Raw genomic sequence first — 19,319 nt, forward strand, 5'->3', positions numbered from 1 at the left:
AATAAAGTTACTTTTGTTAAATAAACATTTGACCATAACCATTGTTTTAATCATTTTGGAATCGAAATAGGGAACCGTTAGGAACTGGAATCGATAAGCAGAACCAGAACCGGAACTGGACTCATAAAAATCCTAACAATACCCATCCCTACTTAACTGTTAGCTCAATCTCATTGTATTTAAGATATTCGATAGAAATTCATTTTTTTAATGCCAGATTTAGCTACTACGGCCGCAAACTTCCCATGCAAACTGCTATCCTAGCCACTTAGCCAGCTCTGCTCTGCGAGAGGTACAGTAGATAGCTATTTCAACCAATCAGATTGCTTCGTCGGAACCGATGTTTTATTCTAGTTTAGCTCAATTCCTGGCTAATGTGTGGTCGATCACTTGACGTCACAGACTGTAACAGGTGCCATATCAGAGAGCAACTTCCTGTATTCATTGAGGTGTGAGAGGTCATTAGTAAGGAAAGCTTTTGGCGTAACGTTATTTGTCTCGTTCAGTGTCCGGATTATAGGCCAATTAACCCACCCTGGAACAGCTGATATTTGTGGCTATCTGTACTCTGTAGCACTGCATTTGCACAGCAGTAAAATGAGGTCAGACACACAATAAGATCTTTAAGGTAATAAAATGGCTGAACCAGGGCAGTATAAAAGGACACAGACATCTAATTATCTAATGTTAGCATTTCATCTCGGTTACACTTTTAAAGAAGTGTTTCACGAGATGACACAGAATTATCCATTGTTTTGTGTACTTTATGTTTTTGTGTGACGCTGTAGTATGATCAAGTAGGGCATTAATTTACGAAAAAGCACAACAGTTAAAATATAAAAGATTTCTGCCCGACAGCAACGTTATGTATTCAGTGTGGAGCCATCATGGTGGTGACATCAGTGTAGGTCGGATCTCTGTAGGATCAAGTAGCGGTTCCTCTCAAAAGTATAGTGAAATGATTTATAGACTTTATTTGGTTTAAAATTGTACAAGTAATAGAGGATAAACACATTGTTTCCAACCATGGAATACAAAAACAAAATAAGAATTGTATTTATTACCAAAACATCACTTCCCTATAGTTTCCAATGTATGTTATACTACAATTTAGGGCAGTGCTTCTCAAACTTACCATGTCAAGGACCCCCAAATTGATTTGGCCACGGACCCCCATCTGAAAAGTAGTTTGTGCCAGCTAGGGACCCCCAGAAGAGAAGATTTATGTTTAAAGAATTATTTACAAATGATTCAACATTTTTCAAACATTATCGATATTTTCCAGAAATGTTCAAAAAGCGGAGTGACGCACCGGGAGCTTGTAGATCTGCTATTTTTGAAAAGCCAATGTATAAATGGATAAAGCGGTTAAAATGATTGTGATGCTACATTAACTACTTTTGCTGGGGACCCTCTGGAACCCCCTCAAGGACCTCTGGGGGTCCCCGGACCCCACTTTCAGAACCAATGCTATAGGGCACTTATAACTTAAAGTATAACAAAAACCACTTGCCCTTTCATGACAATGGGCCTGTAGATCTGTGAAGATACTTCATAATGCAAGGGGAACTGTGTGTGTGTGTGTGTGTGTGTGTGTGTGTGTGTGTGTGTGTGTGTGTGTGTGTGTGTGTGTGTGTGTGTGTGTGTGTGTGTGTGTGTGTGTGTGTGTGTGTGTGTGTGTGTGTGTGTGTGTGTGTGTGTGTGTGTGTGTGTGTGCACGCATCCACGCGTTTGTGCGTGTGACTAATTTATCAAAGCCAAATGCCTGAAGCCCGTTGCGGATATGACGCATTGTGAGCTCGTAGATCTGCTATTTTCGGCATTTGTGACACCGTCATGCAACGGGGCATAAATTAAGCATGAGAAGGAACTCAATTTGAGTTGAGATGAACCCTGGCCTGACCTGACAGAAAATAGATGCTCTAAAGCTGAGGGTTTAATACTTTAGTACTTGTTAGCCTAGTATTAATTACTTTTTTTCCCCACAAATACGTTCAAAATCTTAACATTATTGTTTTGGAACTACTTCATAATTTCTTAGCAAAATAGTGAAACTTGTGGATTATTATAAATATGTGAATTACAATGTATGGTGTATGTTTTGTTATGCGAGCCTGCCTTCTTTGGAGAAGTTCAGAGAAGTTTCCTGCTTTTGAGAGGAGCTTTTTAATCCAATAGATACTAAAGGAATGACTCTAAGCCATAGGCATAAAAACGCTCCCATTACATAACATAAAGAAGTCAGTTAAGTAGGAAAATCTTTATAATAAATGTCACACAATGCCTTTACATAAACAGTGTAATATTTCAGAGGTACCAGACAGTTAGGGGCCAGGCTCCTCCTCATTAAAGAGAAATATACAGTGAATCACCTCCATCTCCCCTGGGTGACATCTGCCTGTATGTTGCCTGGCGGAAGGTTTGTGTCTTATCCACTTGAACCCCAGCATCCCCATTCTTCTGGGGGTAAAGTTCGCCCAAAAAGTGCCGATCTACAAGCTCACAAACGCCCTTTTTTATGTTTTGTTAACTTCTTGGTGAGTTTTATAAAAATCAGTTTCATGTCAGGGGTCTTGAGGTCCACCTTCAGCATGCTGTACCACTACATTACCACTAGATGGTAGTCTAAGCTCGGCGTACCAACGAGCTTTCCTGTCCATGATTGAAAGCATGAGTGCTACTTTTAGCTGGATTCAATCAAACAGGGCTGTAGGTGTATTGGCTGTATGCAACGCCGTGCTTAGAAATTGAAAACATTTGTACATCAGAGGCTGCTTCTGACGGCTCTTGCATCTAGGGCTGCAACTATCAATTACTTTACTTTACTATTTTCTTAGTGATAATTCCATCGATTACTTTCTCGAATAATTAATCGAATAATGGAGAAGCATATGGTTCTCATTTTAAGTTTTTATTTTTCATATCTTTGAATCAACTTAAACAAATTATTTTTTTAAATTATAATCAACTAAATCAATTCGCCTGATTAACCCATTAAGACCGGGAACGCATCTGTGTGTCATTTTTAGATGTCTTTGGCTATTCAAAAATAGCAGATCTACAAGCTCAGAGCGCGGCACCGAGTGCCGCGCTATGAGCTTGTAGATCTGCTATTTTTGAAAAATCTTGAAAATTTGTGGCAAAATCTTGATTACATATTTTTTAAAGCGAACATTTGTAAAATATTTACTTCTCGGAAACCCCAGAAGCAAAGATTTTAGTTACAAATGTCCGCCAAAAAAAAAAGGAAAAAATATAGCTGCAAGCAGCGATAAGCGGGGCCAGGGAATGCAGAAAGAAAACAGAAAGAAGCAATGATAAGTAATATGCACAATAAGCCATAGAAACATAGAAGAATGAACTTGAGAGAAAGAAGACCATGCAATTAACAAATGAGCATTTTAACCCTGTAAGACCCGGATATATTTGTACTTGCAAAAAAAAATTAAAAACCTTTCAGATGGTCTTGTAGGAGTATTTAGAAGAGGAAAATATAATGTTTTTTAAAAAAATATGTTTTGGTAAGTTTTATGCAAATGTTGACATTTAGCAACGTTGGGTCCATCAGGTAGCAACATTTCCTATAGGCCATTTTTATGGATAACATGGCAAATGTGTAAATACTTCACTAAAACAACTTAATGATTCATTTATATGGTTTATTATTTGGCCTCAGATCAATTATGAATAATATTTGGCCTCAGAACAGTATACATTATGAATAATAACACCAATAAGCCATATTTTTTTAGGCCTGCCCTTGTATTTTTTTGCAACCAAGAGGGCCCAACGTTGACCAAAAGCAACAAGTATGAATCATGCTATAATTTAAATTTGGGACATATATTTCACAATAATAACATATGTACATGTTCTAGACATTGTAATGTTCACCAAAACAAATATTACAGGCATATTACTTACGTTTTTGTGAGGAATATCTTCCAGAGAAAAAAGAGATCTGTTCCAACAGAGATTTTTCAAGTTGTGATGATTCCTGGCTCTGTGGGGGGTATTTATATGCAAATATCCTGGCCAATGGCATTGTAAGACTAAACAATAGGACCCAATGAGGATTTAGAGGTGAAAAAATAACAGAAAAACAAATTATTTAAACTCCTTTCTTTATAAAATATAATTGTTACTCTAAAGCATCGCTGGGTCTTAGAGGGTTAAACCCTCACTAACCCTAACCTCAGTAAAACAACGCCTTAGCCTATCCTCAAGAAACACTATGTGTAAACCCAAGAATGCCAAATCATGATCACGTCAATACATTGTCACGGACAGGGATCGAACCAGCGATCTACGGACTCCGAGGTTACCTCTCTTCTCATTGAGCTAGATATATGGCCTCCCTGGTAGTGTCTGTTGATATTTATAAGTATTTCCGTCCATTATGAACCAAGCCTCTGTGTCCCGAACTACTCTAGATCACTGGTTCACATACCATTTACCAATAAAGGCATTTTTGTGAGATTGTAGATCGGCTATTTTCACAATTTTGTCATATATTGCAAAAAATACTCTCTCCAAGAAGCATTTCATGTTACCTTTAACAGTTGCGCATGCATTAATTGATACAGTCATGTTTTGTGCGATACAATTGAAAAGTAGCCAGCAAGAGTTGAGGCTTGAACTGGCGACCTTGGATCCAGAGGCTGATGCTGAAGCGAGACGCCATTGGACCAACAGACCAGAACCAGTGAAAAAAGAATTCACACTAACACTAACACTAAGATCACTCGTTCACAAACCATTTACCAATAGAGAAATTGTATGTCTCCTCGAAACCGAAACCAGTGAAAGCAGCCGATCTACAAAAAGTTGTGAGATTGTAGATCGGCTATTTTCACAATGAAGTACGTCATACATTGAAAAAACATACTCTCAAATAAGCATTTCATGTTATCTTTACCGTTTGCACTTGTATTCATTGATACAGTCATGTTTTTTGCAATTCAACTTAAATGAGTCTGCATCAAGTGAGGCTTGAACCGGCAACCTAGCGGTCGTGAGGCACTCGCTTAAGGGAGAAGCCATTGGACCAACAGACAAGAACCTGTGAAAAAGGAGATACACAGATGATACAGTTTCACGCAAATAGCTGAAAAATCCTGGGTTTAAGTGTTTTTCAAACTGCTCAAAATTGCGGACAATCTAAGGGCGGAGCTTACTGGTCAACGTGATACATGTGTTCCTCATGAGTCAAGGCACATGTGTAAGCAGGTTTAATGGCTGTCGGCCAAACGAGGCATGACTTTTGCCTGTTTAAAGTTTGCATTTTCAAAAAATCGCTATAGCGCCCCCCTTTGACCAATTGGAGTAAGATTGGTTTCAGTGATATTTGGAATGACCCTCAACATTACCGCAAAGTTTCAAAGAAATGTGAGTCTGCATGTATGTGTTAGGGGCAGATGAATAATTGTCATAAAACTGCAATATTCATTGGCTCATTAAAGCTTAATTTTTTCACTTATGGAAAATCTTTGCTGCTTGTTTGTCGGCATAGGTCCAAAGTTCATGTGTAAAACGTTTCGTGCAGATTATTCAAAAATCCCAGGAGGAGATAGGTTTTAACTGTTTTTCATATAATTCAAAATGGTGGGAGATCTAAAGGTCAGAGGTCAAAAGTCAGAGTGTGAAAGTTGTTCATCATGAGTAGACGCATGTGTGTATTGAAGTTTCATGGCTGTAGGTCAAACAGGGCATGAGTTGTACCTGTTCAAAGTTGGTATTTTGCTATAGCGCCACCTTTTGACGAAAGATTGTGAGAATTATTTCTTGATAGTTTTTCATGACCATCTACCATATGGCCAAGTTTCGTAAAAAGCGTATGCACGGTTCAGCCAGAACTGCGAAAAGTGGCAGAAGAAAAAAGAGGGCAACATTAAAACAGGTCCAGAGCTGAGCTCTGGCCCCGTAAAAATAAATATTTGCACAACTTTTCATGATTTTTCAAAAATAGCAGATCTACAAGCTCATAGCGCGGCACTCGGTGCCACGCTATGAGCTTGTATATCTGCTATTTTTGAATAGCCCAACGAAATCTAAAAGTGACACACAGATGCGTTCCCGGTAGTGATGCGCGGGTCGGGTTTTTTCATGACCCGCCCCGCCCCAACCCGCCACGGAACCCAACCCGCCTCAACCCGCCCCGCAAACCCATATATAAATCTATGGCTCAACCCGCCCCGCGACCCACAATTTTACCTATAATTCTGTAAAATCATGGTTAGAAAATAATCCCCAAGTGTATTCAAACGGTTTTATTGTTATTATTCTTATTCTTATTAGGAATAAAGACAAAACAAGAGCATGTGATTTTTCTTTTTTTTTTGCGTGTGAGATCGGCTGACCCGCTCACCCGCAGCCCGCATAATTGCCTCTGAAATTCTGACTCGACCCACCCGCGTCGCGGGTTGACCCGCGGGCTACGGGTCAACCCGCGCATCACTAGTTCCCGGTCTTAAAGAGTTAACCACTCAGGCCCTGCTGTTTTGTACTTCGTCTGATTCTACTGCTCTGCCACCACAAAGTGGAATGCCCTGACACACCATCCATTAAAGGATGTGTATCACTGGTTTATTTCAAAATTGGCCTGAAAAAACATCTACCAGGAGACCACAAGGGGAGGTACATGTAAATTCCCATCGAAAGGAGGTGTCATTCACTGCCACCGTTTTTTTCCCTTTTTCTCCTTTGCACACATAGTGTTTTTGTATTTGTTGATGACGTATGATGACGATGATGTATTATTGTGTACATTTTGTATGCCATGTTGATGAATTGAATACATAGGACCACAATGGAAACAAGTCACCGGGACACTTTTGTGTTATCGTTTTATCCTTAATGTCTGACTGTACCACGCGCTGTTTACATTTCTGATAAAGTATTCAATCAAAATAAAAATACAAAATCTCTGAGCTTGTAGATCTGCTATTTTTGAGAAATCGTGAAAATGTGTGCAAATCTTTGAATATATATATTTTTTAAAGCAATTTTTTTTACTCAAATTTTTGCGTCTGGGGGGTCCCTGGAACAACATATTTTGAGATGGGGGTCCGTGGCCAAATACATATAATTTTGGGGGTCCTTGACATGAAAAGGTTTTAAGAACCACTCATTATAGCAACATGCTTTTTTTTTTTTTAACTGTTAGGATTTAGAAGATTTAGAAGACATGTGTAGAATCCCCCAGAAGCAAAGATTTGAGTTATAAATGTTCGCTTTGAAAAATATATATTCAAAGATTTGCAAAGATTTTCACGATTTAAAAAAAAATAGCAGATATACAAGCTCATAGCGCTGCACCGAGTGCCGCGCTATGAGCTTGTATATCTGCTATTTTTTAATAGCCAAAGGAATCTAAAAAGTGACACACGGATGCGTTCCCGGTCTTTAAGTGGGTTAACTTGCATCCCACAGCGGCTCTCACTATACCCCATCATCTCTCTCTCTCTCCATCTCGTCCCCCATCTCTTTTTAGGTGGAGAACTCGGGGGACCCCTGGGAAAACTTCCAGAACTCCCAGTCTCTGTCGTACTGGGAGTGCGTGTACCTGCTGATGGTCACCATGTCCACGGTGGGCTACGGGGACGTCTATGCAAAGACCACCCTGGGACGTCTCTTCATGGTCTTCTTCATCCTCGGTGGTTTGGTAAAAAACAAAAACAAATCTTTTGCCTTTTTTTTTTTACCCACCCCCCCATCCCCATCCCACAGATCCCTCCCTCCACGACCTGCCTGCCCCCATCCATATATATACAGTACCAACCAGTGGTGGAAAAAGAACTCAAATTATTTACTTAAGTAAAAGTACCAATACTGCAATATAGAAATACAGTTACAAGTAAAAGTCCAGAATTCAAAAAGTACAAAAGTACAAAAGTATTGGCATCGAAATGTACTTAAAGTACCAAAAGTAAAAGTACTAAAACGGTTGAAAATAGCCGATCTACAAGCTCACAACGCGTCGCGATGCGACTCGTCGTGAGCTTGTAGATCGGCTATTTTCACATAGCCTATGTATAGAATAGGGCTAAAGTGGTTAATGTATGTTTAATAATATCGTAATTTATATCTGAAAAGTAACTAGTAACTAAGTTACTAAAGTTTTCAAATAATTGTAATGGAGTAAAAGTACAATATTGGCCTCTGAGATGTAGTGGAGTAGAAGTAAAAGTATTGGAAATTGGAAATACTCAAGTAAAGTACAAATACCTCAAAATTATACTCAAGTACAGTACTTAAATAAATGTACTTAGTTACTTTCCACCACTGCAAATCGTTGCTGTCGGGCAGAAACCTCTTATCTTCATTTTTTAACTTTTTTGTAAATGAACGCCTTACTACTTGATCATACTACAGCCTCACACAAAAGCATCAAAAGTAGCAGATCTACAAGCTTGATTCGAGCTTGTGGATCTGCTACTTTTGCTATTTTTTTATTAGAATCCTGAAAAGTCACAGTTTTGGTCATATGAGGTTTCCACCCGACAGAGGCGAGATGATACACAATGTCATCAATGTTTAGAGGGGTATTTCACTGTTAGGGTGTTTGGGGTCGTTATAGCGTCTACTCGGGCTCTTGTGAACACCCCAGACAGTTGCTTAATTAAGTATGATGCGTGAGGAGCAGTGTTTTTTTCCATTACTTTTTTTGTTTTAATTTAAATTAAAAATTAAATTAAAATTAGTATTAAAAAATAGTAAAAAAGTATTGAAAAAACACAGCCCCTCACGCATTAGAAGGACAATATCAGTCACCAGAAACATGTTTTCAATGAATCTAACATGGTTAAAATGGAGTTTGACGTTAAAATGGGTTTGTATAGGAAGGGGGCGTGTCTGATAAAATTAATATCATCTAAATACTGAAAAACAAGCAACTTAAAAACTGTCTGAGGTGAAACACAAAAGCCTGAGTAGATGATAAAATGACCACAAACATGTTTGAAAGTGAAATATCCCATTAAATATTTAACATGCCGATGTATATCGTCGCTGTCGGGCATAGAAAACTTTATATTTCCATATGACACCTTTTTTTTATGTTTTATTACACATAATTTACACATTTTATTACGCATTAATCAATTACATTTTTTAAAGTTTTATACTTCGTCGTTTGACAGTGTCCCGCAAAAAAAGCAGCATAAATAGCCGACCTGCGAGCTCACGGCGCTTGCTTTTCAGCTGGTGACTAAATAATAACTACATTGGATCCATTGGAACACAGGTTATTTTTTTTTTCCAGAAAAGTAACCGTTTTGGACATGACAAGGTTTCCGCCCGACATCAACGATTGTATTATCATAATACTTTGAAATGTGGTAAACATGTTGCTGCCTGCATTAATAATGTAATGGTATAGAGCAGTGGTTCTCAAAGTGGGGTCCTGGGACTCTCAGGGGTCCTTGAGGGGGTTTTAAATTGACCCTTAGAGGTCTGTATCTCTGACCGCTCCATTTGTATACCGTCAGAGTTAAAGGAATACTTCACCCCCAAAAAAGAAAGATTCTATCAATTCCTCACCCCATGAAGCCTTGAATTCACTGAGATGTTTTTGTCGTATTCCTGAGCCAATTACCCAATATTTGAGTAATTGAAGTTAATAGGAGACCAATTTTAACTCATTCAGTGCCAAGTAAATAAAAAAATTATTGCCCATAGTGCCATCGATTTTCTTACCTTTTCAAGTAGTCTCAGAATATTTATCTCCGGTATGATCAATCCCCTGATGGTTGCTAATCACTGAGGGTTTCACTGTGCTTCCGTGAAGGAAAAGAAAAAAGGCATCGCAACCTCCCGTTCGCTTGTTATACGCCGTTGAAAATAGCATGTCTCAACAAAAATACATACTGTAGTAAAACACAGGAGCCGAGATACAGAATATTTCCCAAATACTTTAACCAGGAAGTGAATGGAGCAGTACATTTTGGGATCACGTTATCTCCTGGTTCTGTGTAAAAAAAAAGAAGAAACAAATAATAATAATAAAAAACACATCATTGGCACCCAAGGCCTTCTGGAAAAAAACACATCAAACACGTCAATGGCAATGAATGAGTATGAACGAGTTAACGAGAGTAAAAATTATATTTAAAACATTGTCATTGAACCATCAGTAGACTCATCAGTGATTACGCTGTGAGAGTTGTTTTGGAGTTTATATTATTCTTTTATACAGTATAGTTTAATTTTGGTCTCCTACCGCAGCAGAGTAATCAATTATTGAATTATTGGAACAGGAATGCAACAAAATAAAAAGAAAATCTCCATGAATTCAAGGCTTCATGAGTAATCCTTAGTATTCCTTTAAAGGTGTAGTTCACCCAAAAAAAGACTTATATTCTATCAATTACACACCCCATGAAGCCTTGAATTCATGGAGGTTTCTGTCGCATTCCTAAGCCAATAATTTGATGACCGGCAGACTCAATGGAGACTCAAAAAGTCTCCTACTGAGTCTCCTTTTGACCAATGACCCGGTCATCATATTATTGGTAATATTGGCTCAGAAATGCGACAAAAACAAAAGAGTCTCCATGAATTCAAGGCTTCATGTCATGGGGTGTGTAATTGATAGAAAATAAGTAATTTTTGGGGTGAACTACTACTTTAAGGGGGGGTCATTGAAATGTAAAAGTTTGAGAACCACTGGTATAGAGCATCCTACTGTGTAATTATTACTATGTGCTCCTCTGTCCCCTCCCTCTGTCTGTGTGTGACACAGAGACCATAGAGCACCAAAGTCTGACATCACTGAGATATGTTGATATTTTGTATTGGAAATCCAATGGGGGAATCTTAGATCGCCTCATATAAGAACTGAACTGTGTTCCAAAAATCAACAAATCAGCCCGTGATTTTACTCATGTGCATATGAAGCATCAACTGACGGTGAAAATGTACAAATTCATCCAGAGAGTACGAAAAAATGTGTTTTCTCCAAACACAGACATTATCAAACGTAACTCAATATCATAAAGGAAACGGAGTCACACACCTGACAGCATTTGGCTGTTTATTTTTGGAACGCAGTTCTTATATGATGCGATCGAAGATTTTCAATAGAAAAAAAACACTTCCGTGACCCAGGGGTAGCGGGAGTGACGTCAGGACTTCGGTACTCTTATTAAAGTACGGGTTCTCCGCGTGGGGTTCCGTGGACCGCCAAGGGGGTCCAGATGGACCCTTTTACGGGTCTCTGTAACTCTTGAGAGTGGTACAAATGGAAATGAACACTGAGGATTTGTTTTTTTACAGTGTACACTGGGGTCTCAGAGTTAAAAAAAAAGAAGAATTGTATCAAAACGGGTGTCTGTGGTCTAATGTATGTCAAACATGGGGGGGTCCTTGAAAAAAAGGTTGAGAATCACTGAACTCAACTATTACTGGAACCCCCTCATCTACACTGTAAAATCCTCAGTGCTGATGTTACTCTGAGAGTGTTTACGAGTGGAACCAAATGGACCCGTCACGGGTTCATTTGGTTCCACTCGTAAACACACTCAGAGTAACATACAGACCATTTGGACCACTGATGGGTCGGACCCACCGTTGGTGGGAAACGGTTTGTATAGAGCGTATTGTGTCACTTACGTTTTCAGCAACACGCCCCCCCCCCACTAACCTCTGAACCCCCCCCTCACCCCCGCCTCCCCCCTTCATGTGACTCCTCCCAAAAATTCCAACAAACACAGCGGCAGGGAGACGATGCTTAGGCCCACCTGACTGTTACCGTAGCAACCACAGCATCATCATCATCCTCATCATCCCCACCCCCATCTTCACCTCATTCGGCTCTAGCGACCTGTTAGGCCTGTACACGCGCACACACACGCTCGTGCGCCAGTGTTAATTTAGACAACTAATTTTGATTTAGTTTTAGTCATAGTCTTTAGCGACCAGGATGGTTTACCAGGCTACCCACGCACAGCCAAGCATAAAATGACTTGTCTTAGTTCTACTCTTCTCCACTAGTTTTTTTTTCGTCTAGTTTTTATTTGTTTACAACATTTTCAGTATATTTAGTCATAGTTTTATGGGTCATCATAGGTTAGTTTTTGTTTAGTTTTGCTGGAAAAAAGGTAGTCGACAGAATTTTTTCGTCCATTTTTCGTTTTTAGTCGATGTGGCAGAGGCTCTGAGCCATTCTGCTACACGCTCGCTCATACACGCACGCGCGCGCGCGCGCATACACACACACACACTCGGAAGTTCCCCGGTATTGGATCCCGATGCCCAGTCTTCTTGTCGGAAGTGTCCCCGAGCAAGGCACTTAAGCAAGGCACGACACCCGTGCTGTGTCATGCAAATTATTTTGTAAATAGCTCATCTACAATCTCACAACGCGTTTTTTAAAATGTTTTTTAAGCTTTTCGCCTAGAATGACAAGCCCAAACTAAAACTACTTTTCAGTTATATGATCAATTATCGAGTGTGTATATATATATAAATAAATAAATACAATTGGTTAAATCAATTTGTTCACCCCTAGCCTGTGGTGAAGGATCCCGCTACAAAGCATTAAGTGCATTCAGTAAGTTAACAGTAACATGACGGATGAGCTGCACATGTGGAGGCATACAACAGTACAGTGTGTGACAGCATGACTTCTCTGCGCCCCTCTATGTGTCTGGAAAGCTTTAGGGCAGCAGCTCTGGCTGCAGAGTTAATGGTCCCAGGATGTATAAAGAAAAGGTCTCACATCAAACTCACGCCATCATCGCACATTCTGGGGTTGCGGGGCATGGCAATTGCCACCCTTCTGCTTTCACATGTAACCCTCAGAATTCAGGTATTTTATTCATATTCCCTCCACCTCTGAATGTATTGACACCTATAGACACTTCTGAACCCCATACATTTATTAGATCTACACAATCTCACAACGCATTGCAATGCATTGTGAGCCTGTAGACCCCCCCCCACCTCCCCCCTGCTGTGAACCTCCGGCAAAATGTATCCAGCTCATTCCTCCAGTCCCAACAACACAATGAGTCTTAATGCATTTTGCAGCTCGTGGGGACATCAGGGTGTCAGGGCCTATTCAAATCAACCTGCCGAATCAACCTTTGTGTTTGTTGGACTAAACATGGCACATAGGTCTTCTTTTCAATCCAAGCCCCCTCCCCTCGTTCTCAAACTTCAAAACGTTTGGCACCGTCGAGAAGGTTTCGAGGTGCGATCACAGACAGACCATTCCGTATTGCCAGCTGTGACAAAAGTTCGTAGCCACGAACCAATGCACATGGGGCTGTTTATTTTCTTAGTGATTAGACCTCTCAGTCAGTGGTGGAAGGTAAACCAATTACATTTACTCATGTACTGTTTTCAATACTTTATTTCAATTTCAATACTTCTACTCCACTACATCTCAGAGGCAATTTGTTTTTATTTTTTACTTCACTACAATTATTTTAAATCCAAGGTACTTTGTAGATTTAGATTATTATTACAAAACCAACATATTGATATGAAACATACTGAAGCCCTATTTTATACTTTGGCTATTCAAGAACAGCTGATCTGCAAGCTCAGAAAGTGTCGCACTGCGACACGTTGTGAACTTGTAGATCTGCTGTCTTTTTACAGTACTTTTACTTTGGTACTGTTAAGTATATTGTGATGCCAATGCTGTTGTACTTTTACTCAAGTACAATTTTGAGTACCTGGCCTTTAACTTGTAAGTTAACAGAGTGATTCTTTTTCAATTGAGATATATTGAGGCTACTTTCACTTAAACTTGGGGGAGTGATATTTTTTGGTTAAAAGTTTTTGGTCAAAAGGTTAAAGCTTCTATCTTCTGATAGTAATCATTGCTTTGAGTTTGTTCCGTAACAGGAGTCTCCCCGTCTCTCCAGCTTTTTAATAAACAGAAAATAAATGTTCAGGTAGGTGACACATTTTCAGCCAATCAGGAGAGAGTACCCATTCATCATTTTTATAGTGTTCCAGTTCCAATTTTGTCTGATCATTTATTTGTGTCATCACTTCCAATTTCACTTGTATCCTGACTGAGTTCTCTATCCTGATTGGATACAATTGGTATCCCCACCTGAAAATGCATTTTCTGTTTAATAAAGAGCTGGAGAGACATGGAGATTCATGTTACTAAACAAACACTCTATAGCAATGAGTATTATCAGAATATAGAGCCATTTAACACTTATTTAAACCAAAGAGAATCACTTTACTTTACACACCGAGTAAAACAACTAAAACTAAAATACTTCTTCCACCACTGCTCTCTCTCTCTCTCTCTCTCTCTCTCTGCTTGTCTTTTCCTCTCTCTCTCTCTAAATCTATTCATGAGACCTGTAAGAGATTAAAAAAAAATGTTCTTCTTCCCAGTAGTTTAATAATCTGTTCATCTCACCAGCAATCTGGTCCTAAACATCAGCTTCCCCCCACACCACCACCGAAGGCCAAGTAGCCTTTATTTATTTTATTTTATTTTATTTATTTTTTTGAAGGCCAATACATACTCCTTCCTTCGGACAGGCTTTCTGAACCAATAGTTCGGAGAGTCGGGACATCTGAGGGTGTGTGCACGGGTTCCGAGAAACGGACGTGGGAAGGAGCATGTACTGGGGCTTCAGAGTCTTCTGCTTCTGTCTCCTATCTTCTCCTTGTAGGCCATGTTTGCCAGCTACGTCCCTGAAATCATAGAGTTAATAGGAAACCGCAAGAAATATGGTGGTACCTATAGTGCGGTTAATGGCAGAAAGTAAGTATCCTCCCCCGCCCCCCCTCCGGCCGGTTCTGCTGTGTTTTTTCTCTGTGTGCCGGTGGAACCTCTCTCTCTCTCTCTCTCTTTGCATGCCTTTTGTTTTCTTTTTTTCTGTTCCATGCATGTAGGCCATGTTTGCTCGCTACGTGCCAGAAATTGCCGCTCTCATCCTAAATCGGAAGAAATACGGAGGGAGTTATAACTCGACACGAGGCAGAAAGTAAGTTCAATATCCGGACCGAGAGGTGTGGTTGTGTGACTGTTTAGAACAGTAAAATTATTATTATTGTAATAATAATAATAATAATATTAATAATAATAATAATAATAAGTCACACTGTAAGACTGGAGACCTCGGCCATAATGACACATGTCCATTCTGTCTCTCTCTCTTGCGCTCTCTCTCTCTGTGTCTCCCTCTCTCTCTCCCTCTCTCTCTCTCTGTCTCTCTCTCTCTCTCCACCCCAGTCAGCGCTTACTTTAATTCATCTGTGTGCTGTTCTTTCTACGTTTCTTTCTTTCTTTCTTCCTTTTCTTTCATACTTACTCTCTCGCTCTCTCCCTTCCTCCCCCCCCACTTCTATCTCTCTTTCTTTCTCTCTTTCTTTCTTTCTCTGCCTACCCCCTTGAAACATCCTGTGTTGCGCTTTAATTTCATTTTGCAAACTGGAAGCTTTCATGACCCCCACAATCACAGACAGGGTGCTACATTAACCGTTATGTGGTGTTGTCCCTTTGCTTAATGTGCTTCAATGGATTCTCATCCAGCCCCCCTCCTTAATAAATGACAGACACAGTCATGGAAACCCTACTATCTGCCTTCAAAAGGGAAAATAGAAAAGACTTTAAAATCTGCAAATGCATTATTATTGGTGGTCTTTTTAGTATCATCAATCTCAATGACCGTTGCACGATTTATTTTCAAGATCTCTTTTCTTGTTTCATTTTGCTCTCAAGCCGGTCCTGCATGCATTTATTTATGATTTATTTCTTCCTATCTGCATCATTTTGAGCATGTTTTATCTGGCCTGCGATCTTTGTTGGCTTTTTTTCATTGATCACGGCTTCTGTGGTTCCTTAAGAAAAAAAGCATATATTTTTCTCGCTGTCTCATCATGATTGCATCACCACCGTGTGCCTTGTTGCTCTGACCGCCCGCATCATCAATGCTCGACATGACTCTGGCCCTGATCTTCAGTCAGATCCCACACCCTGTGAATGCTGGATGCCTCGACCTCCCATTGGAGGGCTCTTCAAATTGCTTTCGGCTTGCTTTGCCCGCTTGCTTTCTTGGTGCTTGCCTGTGTTTTCCTGTGTGTTTATGTGTGGCGGTACCACGTCGCATCCCAGAGGCTGTGTTGTTGTTGTTTCACACGCGTCTGGTCCGGCTTCTCGGACACGATGCTGTAGTAGTGTGTGCGTTGTTGTCGTCGTTTGTGTTACAGTAATGCACAGTTGTACCGCTTGTCCTAATCGTACCGGACTGCGTGTGTCCCTTCCCGTTTGTGGCTCAAACGTTACTGCTGTTCAGCACACAGGCGTTATTTTACTCCAAGTGGGGGCTCGTCCGGTGTAGGCAGAAGTGGTGGAAACTGTACTTTTACTTTTAGTAAAAAATAAGTAACGTGAGTACTTCTTCCACCACTGATAGGGATGGGGAGGGGGTGGTGTACTTCTGCTTTTGTTCTCTTCCCACCGTCCGTTCTCTCCTCTTGACACCCCATTTCTCGCGTTCTTTCTCCAGTTCATGTTCAGGGGTGGGAGGGGGGGGGGGGATTCTAGGGAGTGGAGCGGGCAGAGAGGAGCATTAGAAACCAGCCTTTTGTTTGATGATGTTTGCCTGTCATTGAGACAAGATTGATGAGATGTTATGTTTGGCCGCTGACCCGAGGCCCGGACTCCCAGGCGGGTGTTGAGAGAAGGCCTTGTCAAAACTTTGGACTAGATTCTCTTGCACACATCGACCCCACCTTCGCCTCACCCCTCCCCCCCCCCCCCCCCCCCCCCTCCGGATCCCCTCGACTCTCTCTCGCTCTCTCTCTCTCTTTCTCTCTGGCCCAGGCATACGGTCCATACATATGGTAGCAATCAGGAACCTACCCACCCAAACGTACAGGGCTTAGCCTGGCACCAGGCTCTTTGCATAAAGTCGGCGTCGGGCAAAAACCATGTATCTCCATATCTCCCTTTTTTTTGGTGGGTGGGGGGGTAAATTAATGCCTTACTTAGTGCCGATCTACAAGCTCGATGCACCATGTTGTGAGCTTGTAGATCTGCTTTTTTCCCCCCACTATTTTTGAAAGATTTATAAAGTGAAAGTGGTTAAGTGTGTCTGTGGGTTTTAAAATATTTAACCGTTGAAAAGTATTAACATCATTGGATCCATGGGAACACGGGTTATTATTATTTTCTTGGACATACAAGGTTTCCGCCCGGCAGCGGCGATAATCATTTAGCTATGCTTGCGTTTGGCGTGTATCTAGCGGAGATGCTGACGCGGAACACCAAAACGCGTTTGTCATGTGGGTTTATTGTTGCCTATGGGGGTTCGAAAGGCATTATCATTCAGTTACTGTTAGTTGTCAGCAAAGAGAGAGAGAGAGAGGAAAAGAGAACAGTTTGTGTCATGGAAATGAGATTAAAAGATTAGGAAATATTCGACTGATTGCGGCGCTCCCAAACAATGAGGTCACGACGCACCACGAGAGATTCTTAAATTGAACCCTTGACGATTTAGATGTCTCTCTTGCCTCGGCGTTGTCAACCAGAACCCTTCAGGGTCTCTTTGGAAGTGAGAGTTTGTTCTATTGGATCCATACCGAGTCTCTCGTCGCTGTCGGGTGGAAACCTTGTAACTTAACTTTTGAGGAAAAATTAAAAATAAAATAAAAATAACCTGTGTTCACAACGGATCAGATATAGTTATTATTTAGTCACAAAGCTCTTGTTAATACTTGTTGGTTCAATATTTATAAACCAAATCCACAGACAGACTAAAAGATTGAGAACTACTGACATAGACTGTCAAAAAACTATTAGGATTTAGAAGACATTTTGTAGAATCGGCCTCAGGTCTTAATGGGTTAACCACTTACACTTTCGCTTTCAAAATCTCTCTGAAATGGCGAAATTAGACGACCTGACAGGCTCACAACGCGTTGTGTCGCGACGCGTTGTGAACGTGTACATCGACCACCTTCGCTCCTTTTTCGTGACACTCTCATGACAATAATTAGTCCGTTATTTTATCCAAAACTAAAAAAATGAACAACATAAAAAGTTGAACGATGGAGATAGAAGGTTTCTTGCCGTACAGCAACGCCTCTGTTTGGTGGTGGTTGTTGTATACAGCGCTCTCTGTGCAGTGTAGCGTACACCACCAGTCAGCTCAGTGACAGGACTCAGACCGTATGCGCTCATATCGTAACGACAGGCGTTCCATTCTGTTTGGCGCCCGCTCTGTGCTGGGGGGGGGGGGGGGGGGGGGGGTCTGTGCTGCATGCTGTGGTTTCCATTAGGAGATCTGTGGTTTCCATTAGGGCCCAGACTGCAACGGAGGGGCTGCCTGGCACGGAAAGCGGCCCTCAACCCTGGCTGAACTGAACCACCCCCCCGCACCCACCCACCCCCACTGTGGGGGTCCTTGTGTAAGGGCTCGCCGCTTGAGGTGTGGAGACCTTCAGACTCCCACCCAATTAGGCGTGACCACACACACACACACACTCACACGTGCGCGCACACTCAGCACTGCAACGATTATTTTCTTAGAGATGATACTATAGATTACATTTGTTAAACCTTTTGAATATTTTGGAAAAAGGTGTTGAATATCCCTGACCAGTTGACTAGGTTGGTAAGCTCTGGATTAGAGCAGTTTGTGTGATTGATTGATTGATTGAATATTTTATTGACAATTTCAAAGTATTGCAGTACGATACAAAAGCACATATCGATTAATCACAAAAAAAAGCCAAAGGCTTGTTTCCATTGTGGTCGATGTGGACATTCAACATCTATACAGGCTAACAATACAACAACACACCAACGGTACGATAATATGCAGTTCAATCAATTCACGTCGATAACTGAAAGTAACAGCTGTAGCTGTTGTTTGAGCATTATGTGTGTGTTTTTTTCTTGCCGCCTTTGTGGATGTAGTTACTGCATGCGTGTCTGTGTCTCTCTGTGTGTGTGTGTGTGTGTGTGTGTCTCTGTGTGTGTGTGTGTGTGTGTGTGTGTGTGTGTGTGTGTGTGTGTGTGTGTGTGTGTGTGTGTGTGTGTGTGTGTGTGTGTGTGTGTGTGTGTGTGTGTGTGTGTGTGTGTGTGTGTGTGTGTGCGTGTGTGTGTTGGTGTGCACGGCCTGTACGCATTTTGATGGCATTTCATGTAAACCTTTTTCTTGGTCCGTGAGCTTGTGAGTACTATTTTGTCTGTTTGTACTTTTATTTAAAAATTCAAAAGACATGTGGGAAGTTGAGGATGACTGTACCCTGGGGGTTTTCAAGTAGACCAATTTTATGAATGAATTATATACTGTGCCATTATTCTGTGATTATTATTGTGAATTTTGACACTG

At 40.8% G+C, this 19,319-nt stretch overlaps 1 protein-coding gene across 4 annotated transcripts in view; it reads left to right on the plus strand.

Annotated features, from left to right (window-relative positions):
* Positions 1 to 19,319, plus strand: part of kcnma1a (potassium large conductance calcium-activated channel, subfamily M, alpha member 1a) — a 285,057-nt gene that overhangs the window by 186,141 nt on the left and 79,597 nt on the right. For all 4 annotated transcript variants that reach the window (XM_080448764.1, XM_080448765.1, XM_080448767.1 and 1 more), the window contains exons 8-9: positions 7,493 to 7,663; positions 14,649 to 14,740. In XM_080448764.1, the coding sequence (XP_080304890.1) occupies positions 7,493 to 7,663; positions 14,649 to 14,740 (263 nt within the window). The remainder of the gene's footprint in view (positions 1 to 7,492; positions 7,664 to 14,648; positions 14,741 to 19,319) is intronic.

Source organism: Gymnoscopelus braueri (genome assembly GCF_963280865.1).
Source record: "Gymnoscopelus braueri genome assembly, chromosome: 14".
Classification (NCBI taxonomy): domain Eukaryota; kingdom Metazoa; phylum Chordata; class Actinopteri; order Myctophiformes; family Myctophidae; genus Gymnoscopelus; species Gymnoscopelus braueri.